Source organism: Capra hircus, chromosome 19 (genome assembly GCF_001704415.2).
Source record: "Capra hircus breed San Clemente chromosome 19, ASM170441v1, whole genome shotgun sequence".
NCBI lineage: Eukaryota > Metazoa > Chordata > Mammalia > Artiodactyla > Bovidae > Capra > Capra hircus.
The window spans coordinates 55138726-55151541 of NC_030826.1; the positions used below are offsets into that span (position 1 = coordinate 55138726).

Sequence of the window (12816 nt, forward strand, 5' to 3'; positions counted from 1 at the left end):
TGAGTCCTCTCTGTTTTGATGGCCTGAGGTTCTTACCTTCCTTTGTAACTTTTTGTCTGGAGGAACATGGAACTGTATGTGTATGTACACATACATTCTCATATGTATACACGTGCACTGTTGATGTTCTAGAAGATATAGATGGGTAGAGAGGTAAATTGATATGGGGGAATCCCTGGTATGTTCTGCTTGCTTCTGGTGGGCACACAGCTGTGAGACAGAAAAACAGATGAGAAACTTGTTGGGATGTTGTTAACTGTACTTCTGGCTATATTTAAAGCCTGCAGCTGGGCTGGTAGAATCAGAAATGAGGAAGTGTGGCTGTGTGGGTAAGAGCCATCCACCATGAGGAAAAGGAGAAAGAGAGCAGGCAAGACAGAGAACAACAGTGACCGTGCTTCGTGAGTGTGCCCTAGTCTCAGGCTTTGTGCTAAGTGCCTTCGGGGTGTCAACTTCCCTCTGAGGCATAAAAGTTCATTTAATCCTTGCAGCAATCCTATTAGGTAGTTTAACTCTTTTTATAGTAAAGAGAAAGAAAATGAGAAAGTTGAAAGTTTAAGGACCAGCTGAAGACCATGCGGTAATTGAGCTGGGATTAAAGCCGTGTCTGTCTAGCTCCACACTTCCACGACTTCCTCTTTACCTCTTTTATGCAGAGAAGACACGTTGGAGGGTGGAAGGAGGATAATTTATGCCTGTGAACTACCCTCAGGGAGTCACGGAGACATTTACCTCTGAGTCCTGAGGGCCACTTACTGTCTGCTCTGGGCCTCTCCCCCTTCTGCCTTCAGGACCAGGTGGACCACTTGCTGGCTCTGAAGGTCCGAGTGAGTTCCCTGAACTCGAAGCTGTCGGTGCAGGAGAGGAAGGAGCTGCTCTCCGACCTGGAGCAGGAAAAGCCCCAGACCAAGCTTCTGTACATCACGCCAGAGATGGCGGCTTCCACCTCCTTCCAGCCCACCCTGAACTCCCTGGTGTCTCGCCAGCTGCTCTCCTACCTGGTGGTGGATGAAGCTCATTGTGTTTCCCAGTGGGGGCACGACTTCCGCCCTGACTACTTGCGTCTGGGAGCCCTGCGCTCCCGCCTGGCAGACGCCCCGTGCGTGGCTCTGACCGCCACGGCCACCCCGCAGGTCCGAGAGGATGTGTTTGCTGCCCTGCACCTGAAGCAGCCAGTTGCTATCTTCAAGACTCCCTGCTTCCGGGCCAACCTCTTCTATGACGTGCAGTTCAAGGAACTGCTTCCTGATCCTTATGGGAACCTGAGGGACTTCTGCCTTAAGGCTCTTGGACAGAAGGCTGATAAAGGGGTGAGGGCACCGAAGTCAGGGGTTGAAGGGCCAGCAGGGTGCTAGCAGCAGCATAGAGATAGATTCTCGTTTCTAAAAACTTTGTTTTTTTCCAGCTTTCTTAGCCAGGACTAGCTGTAGCTTCTTTTTTTGAGGGGTTGCACTATGTGGTGCAGAAGGCAATGGCACCCCACTCCAGTACTCTTGCTTGGAAAATCCCACGGATGGAGAAGCCTAGAAGGCTGCAGTCCATGGGGTCACTAAGAGTCGGACACGACGGAGCGACTTTACTTTCACGCATTGGAGAAGGAAATGGCAACCCACTCCAGTAGTCTTGGCTGGAAAATCCCATGGACGGAGGAGCCTGGTGGGCTACAGTCCATGGGGTCACTAAGAGTCGGACACTGAGTGACTTCACTTTCACTTTTCACTTTCATGCATTGGAGAAGGAAATGGCAACCCACTCCAGTGTTCTTGCCTGGAGAATCCCAGGGACGGGGGAGCCTGGCAGGCTGCCGTCTGTGGGGTCGCCCAGAGTCGGACACGACTGAAGGGACTTAGCAGCAGCAGCAGCAGCAGCAGCACTGTGTGGCATGGAGCATCTTAGTTCCCTGAGTAGGGCACAAACCTGTGCTCCTTGCGGTGGAAGCCCCAGCTGTAGCTTCTTAAAACTCTCACACAAGCGTTTTGGTTTCCTGGCATTGTTTCACCTACTGGGGTTCCTGGACTCCTCCTTTGCAGACCTATCCAGGGCTTGAGGGGAGGAGGCAGAAAGGTTGGAAAGGTTGAGTTCTGAGCCAGTGTGGTCCCGCCTTGTTAGAAAGTGGCGGGGCTGTGCTAGGTGGTCTGCCTCAGAGGAGACCATGAGGCTGAAAGAGCCACTTCTGAAGTGGCCATAGTGCGATGGGCTGAGTGTTTTGTTTTCCCAATGCTTGTTTTCTCCCTGTGTCTCCACATTCAGTTGTCCGGCGGCGGCATCATCTACTGCAGAACCAGAGAGGCCTGTGAACAGCTGGCCATAGAGCTTAGTTACAGGGGCGTGAACGCCAAGGCATACCACGCAGGTAAGGGGCGCCTGGGCTCCGTGGCTCTCCTCACTCAGAGAAGCCTCTTAGCCAGTCTCTTATTCCTTAAGAATCCTGGCTGATCAGACGGTCCATCATCTAGTTCCAGATACCCAGGCAGAGCTAAAATGATTCACTTAAATCCACAAAAAGGTGCCTAGACATGAATGAGATGTAAAAGGACCTCCTGAACTCTTGTCGTCACCCTGTGCCCACCCAGCAGCAGGTGATGAGTTTTTTTAGTCCAGGAATTGGTGCTGTGGCAAGAGCACAGGCTCTGGAGGCCAGCAACGACGTGGGTGTTTGGGGGTTGCTTTTTGTCATATTTATTTGGCTGCACTGGGTGTTAGTCGTGGCACTTCCTTGTGGCATGCGAACTCTCAGTTGTGTCATGTGGAATCTAGCTGCTGACTAGGATCGAACTCAGGCCCCCTGCATTGGAAGCACAGAATCTTAGCCACTGCACCACCAGGGAAGTCCCTGGACTTGGGTTTGAATCCTGGCTCTCACATTTATGAGAGAACCTTTGCCACGTACAGGCCAGGGTCTTTATGTTGACTGGCTCAGGCTCGGCGGCTTAAGTGCCTGACCCAAGGTCATACACCTGGTGGGTGATGGTTTCACAGTGTGTGTGCAGGTAGGCCCCAGGGGAAACCCACAAGAGATGCACCCTCCCTGTTCCTCACTCTCTCTGTTCTAGGGCTGAAGGCTCCTGAAAGAACACTGGTGCAGAACGAGTGGATGGAGGAGAAGGTCCCTGTAATTGTGGCGACCATTAGTTTTGGGATGGGAGTGGACAAAGCCAATGTCAGGTGAGTTCTGGTTCTTGTCTGACTCTGCCATTCGGGCCCTGGCTCAGGGTAGGGGCAAGCCACCTGGTGCTCTGCCTGGAGGACCAGGACTCTGTGTCCTTCTAGGGCCGGGGGGAGGGTGCGGGGAATGGAGGCCCCGGGACAGCATCCCTGGTACATAGTCCAGATGCTGACAGTCCTTGTGTGGTCTGCCGCCTGGCGGCAGAGAAGCATGGCCAACCCTCAGGCTCACCCTTTAACACAGTCCCGCTCACTTTCATCTTAGCAACTGGAGCTTGTGAGAGAGTGGAATGAAGTATCTTAAAGCCACTCCCTATGGGAAGGCAAAGGCAAAGATCCTGTTACTGTCTCCCCTTCTTGCTGCTTACTGGACAGTCCAGCAGAGATGGGTGCGTCCCAGCCTCCTAGCCCCACACTGGCCACTGTTGGGGTATCTTTTACCTCCAGCCACTCTTGACCTTCTGGAGACATTATGAGCTACAGCCCCAAGTCCTTTGCTCAGATTAATACCAACAGCAATGCCTTGTGTGCTTACAGAGCACTTCTGCACATTTGGTCTCATTAAGCCTCACAGTGACCCTGCCTTGGTCAGGGTAGGAATTAGACCATGAACTACACTTGAGAGAACATGGACTTTGGAATCAGGGCTTGAACCTTGGGTCAGCTGTGTCTTGTTAGGGGCCAGCTTTGGAAGCAGACACCCCTAGACTCAAATCCTAGCTCTACCATCCCCTAGTACGAATTTACTTTTCTGAATCCCAAGTTTATTGTCTATAAAATGAGGCTAGCTCACGTGGTGATGACTGTAATGATTAAACAAGACAAACATGTACACTGGCTCATAGTAGGTATTTAGTAAGTGTTATCTTTTTTGCTCTTCAAAGATGTTGTCGAGGACTTATCCAGCTCCTAAGTGTCCTAATCTTATTTAAATCCACCACTTTTTCTATGGGCTGCTCCACGGCAGGGAGGCCTGCTGGCAGGCTGCAGGTGTCCTAGCCTTGTTACTCTGGGGTCCCCTCTCTCCCTGCCAGCCTCCCCACTCCTGGTACCTGTGAAGGGCCCTGCTCAGCCATCCCAGAGTCTCTCCTCCCCTCGGCTTCCCCACCACATCTCATGCTGGTTGTCCCTTGGATCCTAGGTTTGTTGCCCACTGGAATATTGCCAAGTCTATGGCTGGGTACTACCAGGAGTCTGGCCGGGCGGGCAGAGATGGAAAGCCTTCCTGGTGCCGCCTCTACTACTCCAGGAGCGACCGCGACCAAGTCAGCTTCCTGATCAGGAAGGAAGTCGCAAAACTCCAGGTGAGTCCTGGACAGTAAGAGCCCTTCCTGCCCGAACCCACCGCTCCACCATTTCACACAGCGTATTTCTGAACCCAGATGGAGCTTCTGTAATCTGGAGGGGTGCTTCTGAGGCTCGAAAGTACAAGGGGGCGAATGCGGTGTTGTTGGTAGATAGCTTGTAACAAGGTTAGACTTTTTTCTTTATACTTAGTTTATCTTTGTACAGTCTGTTGTGTGTGTGTTATTTTATATAGAAAGAAAGTGAAGTCACTCAGTCGTGTCCAACTCTTTGCGACCCCATGGACTAGTAGCCTACCAGGCTCCTCCCTCCATGGGATTCTCCAGGCAAGAGTACTGGAGTGGGTTGCCATTTCCTTCCCCAGGGGATTTTCCTGACCCAGGGATCGAACCTGGGTCTCCCGCATTCCAGGCAGACACTTTAACCTCTGAGCCCATAGTCAGGATCAATCCTGCCTTGGTGGTCCAATGGTTAGCACTTGGTGCTTTCACTGCCATGGCCCCAGGTTCAGTCCCTGGTCAAGAAATTAAGGTCCTAAAAACTGTGTGGTCCAAAGAAAAAGGATTAACATTAGTCCTGTGTGTCACCTGGGGCTGGAGATCCGGTGAAGATACTTTTGTAATGTAAATTAAACATCCACAAAGCTACCTTTTCAAAAAACCAAATACTTGGATACATAAATAATCTTAAATTTTATAAATCCTGAACCTATGGAAAAATTCTGTGTGGTGAAGGTACCATCAAGAGAGGCAATAGATAAATAATAGACCTGGAAAAATATTTAATGTAAAAGGTAAACCAAAGGTTAAAGTGGGCAATTAATAGAGAGCTTTCCCCAACTGACAAGAAAAAATAAAGGATATGAAACAAAAATTCCCAGAAAAACTTATGAAATAATATATCCAAAGATGTTAAAATCTGGTAGTAGTCAAGGAGGTGCAAATCAAACTTAAGTCTGACACATGTGTAAAGAGCTCAAACCCTGCTGCTAGTGGGCACACGTAGGAAGGAGTGTCTACACTTTGCCAGGAGAAAAATGCAGGGTTACAGTCTTTTGCAGAGGGAAGCAATCTGGCAATATCTATTTAAATTTTAAAATACAGGTCAGGAATTCCCTGGTGGTCCGGTGGTTAAGACTCTGGTCCAGTGGTTAAGACTCTGTGCTTCCACCACAAGGGGTGAGGTTTGATCCCTTGTCTAGGAATTAAGATCCCACATGCCAAAAAAAAAGATAAAGAGTATATATACATATGTACATACTTAGGTATGTATAGGTACCCCTTAAGCGAGATAGCCTATTTCTGGAACTGAGTCACCTGAAATTGCTTTAAAAAAGTGACTGGGACCTGCCCTGACTAGAGCTGGAACTTTGGGGAATTTCTGTTTTCCAAAAGCTGCTCAGGTGATGCGTGGTCAGGTGTGGAGGAGGCTGTTTTGTGAATGTCTTAATTAGTGTCCATTGCTGTTTTTCTGTCTCATCATTTGTTGGGCTGTGTGGTCATCCAATTATGTGAGACTTTTGCTGAACAGTTGTTTCTTGTCTCCAGGAAAAGAGAGGGAACAAAGCATCTGATAAAGCTGCAGTCTTGGCCTTTGATGCCCTGGTGGCCTTCTGCGAAGAGTCAGGGTGAGTGACGTATCTCATGTGTGGAGCCAAGTGTTGAGACCTTTCCCTCCCCCATCACCATGCGTTAACCAGCTCATGCAGGGAGCTCCTGGGCCAGCAAGGGACCCCTGCCTGCTGAAGGCCGTCGTGTGGGATGTTTCCTGTCAGGGAGCATGGAAGGTGGTACCGCCCACTTTTCCATGGACAGCCTCAGAAACTCTGGCCCTGTGAGGATTCGTTGCGTAATTTGGGCGGTCACCCATCCATCCCACTCTACCCACTTCCAGAGTGGCTGGCCCCGTGAATGACTCAGTTCCAAGAGATGCGACCAGTTCTGCGCCACTGGCGTTGTGGTTGTCACGTGCCGTGGAGCTGGACCACTGGCTTCACTTGTAGGGTAGTCAGTCTCATCCCAGACCCAAACAGAAACATGTGGCTCAGCTTATCTCTTAGGGGGTGGAGGGGGCGGTATTGTGCTTGGAGAGACACCATATTTCTAATGTAACAGCAGCCTGCCCACTTTGGAAACCACGTATCTGTTTGATCCACATCTTCTGCCAGAGGGGCTATAAAAGAGCCTGATAGCTGCTCAGGGTGGGTGCCGGGCACGAGCAGCTGGGGGCACACTGTGTGAGGGACATCCAGGAGCATTCGAGACAGGCTGGGAGCCCTGGCATTTGTATAGCGCTTGGCTCAAGAAAGCTCTTTGATTCCTCTGCTCACTGGTTAGATCTCATTGGACAACCTGTAAGGTAGATGCAGAGCTGATGGCTTCAGACTTCGAGTGGACCAGAGAGGTCGTGGTCACGAAGCTCACAGTAGGACAGATGCTAATCCCCATCTTCTGATTGTCAGGGACGCGCACGTTTTCATATACACACGCCATCTTGGAAGCACGGAGCTGATTAAGTGCACGATACTCGTGTCCAGCAGAGGTTTGAGGGTTTCCTCTGGAGACCAGAGAGGCTCTTACTTGGGCCATATGTTCTGACTCTCACCCTCTCCTCCTCACTGATGAGTTGGTGGCCCCTGGGTTGAAGCTGTTCCCTTCTCTAAGCGGCCATTTCTCATTTGGCCTCGCAAGACCACGCCCAGCAGAGGTGGTCAGGACCCTTGCCCACAGCCCCTGTGACCAGAGCCCTTTGTAGGCACCCATACTATGAACTGCTAAATTAGGCCTCCTTCAGCTTCTTGAGTGAAGCGCTTGTCCTGAAAGGGCTCTGTGTCCTTGCTGGGTATCAGAGTCCCCTGTGCTGGAAAGCGCCCTGGCTGGGTTCTTGTTGGGGATGAGTCTGAGGCTCTGCAAGGCTGTCCGGAGGCTTAGCTCTGCCACCTCTAGGTTGCAGCAGCTCACCACACAAGAGGCCAGGTCCTCCCAGGGGCCTCTGCCTTCTATCTCAGCCCAGGGAAGTGGGGCCTCTTAATGTGTCAGGGGCCGGGCATTGGGGGGCTTCCTGTTGCCCTGTAAGCCGCCTTATCTCCTGTCTCTCTTGTTGCATGTGAGGGTGTCTGATGCCAGGACTTCCAGGCCCTGGGATGGAGTCAGCATGGCTGGTGTGGCTAGATTTGAAATTGCTCTTTGAATGAAAGAGAATGTCTCCTTATTTCACAAATGGTACATAGCACAAAGGCAAAGCCCCTTCTCCACCAGACATTTGCCGCTTTTCTAAGAATAGCCTGGTTTGAGGTTGACATTGAAGCAGCTGTTTGCGAAGGGAGGGCACCTGGCAGCAAGGGGCAGGCCAGCCTGATGGCGTCAGCAGAGGCGGGGACATGTCTACAAAGGCTGCATTGTAGGGGGTGCATGGGGGCTGGGGGGCTCTGCGAGGGATACCTGGGCGCCTCTGGGACCAAGAGAAAAGACATGCAGGCCATATGAAGGCCAGTGTGGGGCATCCAGCCGGCTGCTTCCTCTCTTCTGTGTGCAGCTACTTTCTCTGAGCACGACCATGAAATGCATTTGATTACTGATGACGTGGCCAAATTTACCTTTGAGTGTAAAAAGGAATAGTAATTAGGTGGAAAGTAACCTCTGGCCTAGAGGCCTCTGCACCCTGAGATAGGAAGAACTGCTTTGGTTCAGGCCTAGATTATACTGGGCTCTGCTGTCTCCCAGGGTCTCCAGACTCAGAGAGCCAACAGTTCAGGCGTTCCTCTGTTTATCCATTCCTTTGCTCGTTTGTTCAACCAGCAAACATTGATTGGTACTGACTCTGGGCAAGGCACACCAGAAAAGGGGGTACAGTGGGGAACAGAAAGAGACCCAGCCCCTGCTTTCCGGTACTTGAACCAGTGGGGAAGACAGGTATTTATCAGATAATCATATGAAAAATGTTTAATTCCAGACTGTTAAAGGGCTTTGAAGAAAGAGTACATAGTGTTTTGAGAGTGGCCCCCTTGGCCTGCAGAAAGTCAGGTCACGACTCTTCATTCTGGTTGGTCGTTTTGGTCATGGGGAGGAAACCAAAGATAATAGCAAACAAGATGAGAGACAGGACCGTGGTGAAGAACAGGATGATCACTGCCAGGCCCCCCAGGTCCCAGGGGTTCTGCCAGAACTCCATCTTCCAGGAGTATTTCGATAGCATTCTGTCCATTTGAACCTGGAAGGTGGGGACAGACGCCCTGAATGCCGGGGCTTCTCCACAGCCCTCCCCATGTGCTACTCCCTACTCCCCTAACTTCATTCTCTGGTGCCATCTCAGAACAGCAGCCACCTCTGCAGTTAGTGGGCATTGAAGGGACGCTGGGTCATGGGGCTCGGTGCCTCCGGCAGGCAGCAAGTGGACTTTCCTCCTCCGCAAAAGCGAAAGCAGGGACTGGCACCAAGGGCAGGGGTGGGGGTGGTCCGGTGCGCTCTGCCTTCCCCAGGCCTTTCCTGAACAGCCCTGCTGTGATCAGGGACTTTCTCTCCCATCCCTGAGACCTGCTCAGTCAGAACCTGAAAAGCACTGCTGTAGGGCCTTCCCTGGTGGCCTAGTGGTTAAGACTCTAATCCTGACCCCAGTGTAGGGGGCACAGGTTTGATCCCTGGTCAGGGAGTTAAGAGTCTGCACACCATGTGACATGGCCAAAAAATAAGTGAAAAGCACTGATATAGACCCTTCCCGGTTTTCCTGCCTCAGTTGTGAACTGAGAGGTCTGCACTGGAGCCAAGGCGTGGACAGACTCAAGCTGGGAGCTCAGCCGGCTTCCTCAGAGGCAGGACCAACTCGTCATCTTGAAACACGGCTGAGCCGGGCAGGCTACAAGCTGGTAGCCAGTTGAAGGGAGTGAGGGCGGAGAAGGGAGGTGCCATTACCCGGCTCTGCTGCTCTCGCTCTGTGTCTTAAGAGAGGGTGGGTCAGGGGAAGCCTTCAGAGCCACGCTTTGCGGGGCCTAGCTGAAGACACTGCCAGGAGACTAGAGCTCTGCCCCGACTCAGAGAAGCAACTTTTGGGAGGAAAAGGGGTCACTCTGATGGCTGGCCCTGACCAGACCTGCCTGCTGTCACCAGAGCAGACAAAGGTGGCCTAGGGCCTGTTGCCGAGCAACCGCATTCCCTTTCAGCCTTTCCCACTTACCCCTTCTGCTGTGTTCTGCCCTCTTGCGATGCTGTTTTGGAGGGCTGCTCAGGGCGTGTGGGTTGAAGTGTCCTGGCTGAGACAAATCAGAATTGGAGTCGGGGGGAAGAGAATGGCTCCAGGGCCCTTGCCCCAGGCCACCTGTCCCCCTCACCTGTGTCCACTGAAAGGACCTGCCCAGGAGGCCCCAGGGCTGGGGCGCCACCCATGGCTGCTTGCTTTCCATGGCACCAGGTAGATGATTAACCACAGCTCCTGCTGGCACCTCCTGGAACCAGCATGAGGGTGTTTATCACCAGCGAGGCCCTGGCTTTCTGCGGAGCCCTGACTTCTCCCTTGGTATCTTTGCCTCTCAGGCCTGGCCTCAGCTGTTTCTTGTGGGTTCCCACCCATGGTGTGATGGAGCGGCCAGGAAGTGGGAGTGGGGCCTGTGCCCTGGTGCGTGGAACCTGGTGGCCGCCATCCCTCCTTAAAAGACGGGAGTCAAGTGTCCACAGTGGCCAGGAACTGCGCTGGGCACCTTGTGTCCAGTTGTGAGCAAGAGAAACAGGCTCTGCCCCTCCAGGGGTTCCTTTCTACGGCCTGTTAGAGTCATGTGGGAGTATTTCTGAAGGCCTGTGCCCAGGCCCCTCCTCTGGGTGTGTTAGAACCCTGTGCTTGGTAAAGCTCACCAGGTGATTCTCACGTGCAGCTGGAGCTGGAGAAGGTGGTGGCCGAGTTCCGTGAAGTCCTTCTTAACTTTCCTGGCCTCATTGACCCGGGCTCACCTGCTGCCTCGCATTTCCTTCTATAAAACACACTGACTAATGAATGCCCTTGGCCTGCCGGGGTCTAAGCACACCCTTGGGCTTCCACTCCATCAGCTTAGTTGGATTCTTATCAAGAGTCAGCTATTTGTTCCCCAGCCTGTTTTGTGGCAGCTGTAGTTGTTATTATAATTACATAATTGCACTTAACATTACATGAAAAGGAAGCAATGGTAATAGCCGAAACCCCAGTTTTACAACCAGGGAACAGGCACGGAGCAGTTAGGTAGCTTACCCAAGGTCACACAACTAAGAAGTTACTGCTCTGAGGGTTGGACCCAGCTGTTCCACTCAGCTGCACAATCTGAGCTCTGAAGCACTATGTTGGACCTCAGAACAAGCAGAGAGGGAGCGTATTTCTTTCTGTAAATACTACTTGACCACTTTAGAATCATTCAGATGGCATTTCTGTCAAAAATAGATGTGGACAAGACAGCTGTAAACAGTTCCTGAAAATGCAGAAGGATTTCACAGTCAGGGTTCTTTGCAGATGCCTGTTTTTAGAAAGCCGAGTTTTACTTTTTTAATTTAAAGCGTTATTTGCTTGTTTGACCGTGTCGGGTCTTAGTTGAGTCACATGGGATCTTTTGCTGCAGTGCATGGACTCTCTGGTTGTGGTGCACAGGCTCAGAAGTTGTGGCACGTGGGATTAGTTGCTCCGAGGCAATGTGGGGTCTTAGTTCCCTGATCAGGGATCGACCCTGAGTCCCCAGCATTGCAGGGTGGATTCTTAACCACTGGACCACCAGGGAAGTCCCCTTATTCTGCCTCAAAGAAAGAAAAATTAGCAAATAGACAAGTCAGGAGACCTGATCAGCAAACCCACACTCAGAGAAAAGATGTGTGTGTCTGTGTTTCTTTCCATCTCAAATGAGGAGTGTAGAGTATGTATGTCTCATATACGCAATCATTGCTTTAATTGACTTTTTCTATTAATTGCTGGCCCAGGTCAAAAAATTCTTCTGAAATAATCACCAGGAAGGGAGTGATATGATAGGAAGAGGTAGAGAATGCTGTTGGTGCCCTTGGCATGGCCTGGGGCCCAGGGGACTCCCCTGGGAGGAGCAATGATTAAGTTGAGATGTGAAGATGATGTAAGAGTTAGAATTAGGGGACAGCAGCCAGCTGCTTCCCAAGGAGAGTGAAGAAACATTTTCTAAGTACAGAATTATTTTGTTTTCGGTAATTTTTTAAATGATCATTTTGTTGTTGTTTATATCATGTGGCTTGCAGAATCTCAGGAACCTAACCCAGGGGGTTAATCAGGAACTGGATCTGGACCACGGCAGTGAAAGTCCAGAATCCTAACCACTAGGCCACCAGGGAACTCCCTGTCCTCTGTTTTTTAGGCTGTGGAATTTGTTGTTACCCACAAGCAAATATATTGTCCTGAAGGTTGTTATTTGTAGATTGCTTTCAAACATTAAGGTTCAGGAAAACAGATTTCAGAGAAAACAGTGTTGTGTGGCCTCTGCTAATGAGATTCTTGCACTGGTGGCTTGACTGTAGTTTCTGAGGTGTGATGTCTGGACAGTGAACTGTGCAGATCCGAAGCAGGGAGTGAAAAACCCTTGTGAGACACTGAGAGCACAATCGTGGGCATTGTTGGAGCAGAGGCCACAGGCAGGGGCTGCGGCATGAAGAGGCGCGGAGATCAGCGCCGAGACGGCGGGGACGCTGCGGCAGGGACCAGGGACCACAGGCAGATGCGGCTGGCAGCCTGGTCCAGGGTGGCACGGCGGTGGGAGCGGAGAGGTCTGGTCACCAGCATCAGCCGGGTGTTCTCTGGGCTTGGACGGCCTGACAGCGCCTCTTTCCTGGCCCCCAGCTGCCTTGTTGTACCTCCTTGTATATTCCTTCCTACAATAGAGGGGGATTGCTGTCTCCTCTCCATGCCTATCTTCCCCAGAGGGCCGATCAGAGTGTGTCAGGCTGCTGTTGTGCGCAAGGAGGTTTGGTTGGTTGAGCCGTGGGGGCTTGGAGCCTGCTTGGGACCTGACCGGACAGCTGCGGGGGAGCCACTGGTGGCGGGGCTGTGCTCCTGGAAGCCCGCGAGGGCGGGGACGGCATCTTATTTGGACTCGGCAGTTAAGTGCTGCCTGGCCTGGAGGAGGAAAACACGAGTGAACTTCCTGTCCACCTGCAGGTGGCCAGGGCTGCCCATGGTCCCCAGTTCTTGGCAGCTGCACCCAGGAGCCTGAATCTTTTCTAGAAAAGAGGCTCAGTGTCAGTTACCCTGACGAAGGATGTTCTCGATGCTGATGAACCTGCTGAAGGAAGATCACACTGGGCTGTGTCTTCTGAACCGACGCCTTCCTGGGGAGCCTCCAGCTTCGGGTGCTAGGCCCCGAAAAGGCAGGGCTTCACATGT

General features: G+C 51.8%; 2 protein-coding genes across 2 annotated transcripts in view; one reads left to right on the forward strand and one right to left on the reverse strand.

The window, feature by feature from the left end:
* Positions 1–12816, forward strand: part of RECQL5 (RecQ like helicase 5) — a 29844-nt gene that overhangs the window by 2101 nt on the left and 14927 nt on the right. Inside the window, exons 4-8 of the mRNA XM_018063805.1 lie at positions 792–1310; positions 2251–2353; positions 3054–3165; positions 4307–4469; positions 6018–6097. Coding sequence (XP_017919294.1) covers positions 792–1310; positions 2251–2353; positions 3054–3165; positions 4307–4469; positions 6018–6097 — 977 coding nt within the window. The remainder of the gene's footprint in view (positions 1–791; positions 1311–2250; positions 2354–3053; positions 3166–4306; positions 4470–6017; positions 6098–12816) is intronic.
* Positions 8396–9923, reverse strand: SMIM6 (small integral membrane protein 6). The gene is made up of 3 exons (XM_005694137.3): positions 9794–9923; positions 9640–9715; positions 8396–8679 (listed from the first exon to the last, which is right to left on the reverse strand). The coding sequence occupies exon 3, from the start codon at positions 8671–8673 to the stop codon at positions 8494–8496; it is 180 nt and encodes a 59-aa protein (XP_005694194.1). The 5' UTR covers positions 8674–8679; positions 9640–9715; positions 9794–9923; the 3' UTR covers positions 8396–8493.

Coding starts and splice junctions, on each gene's coding strand:
- SMIM6 (XM_005694137.3), bottom strand. CDS start 8,673: ATGGACAGAATGCTATCGAAATACTCCTGGAAGATGGAGTTCTGGCAG.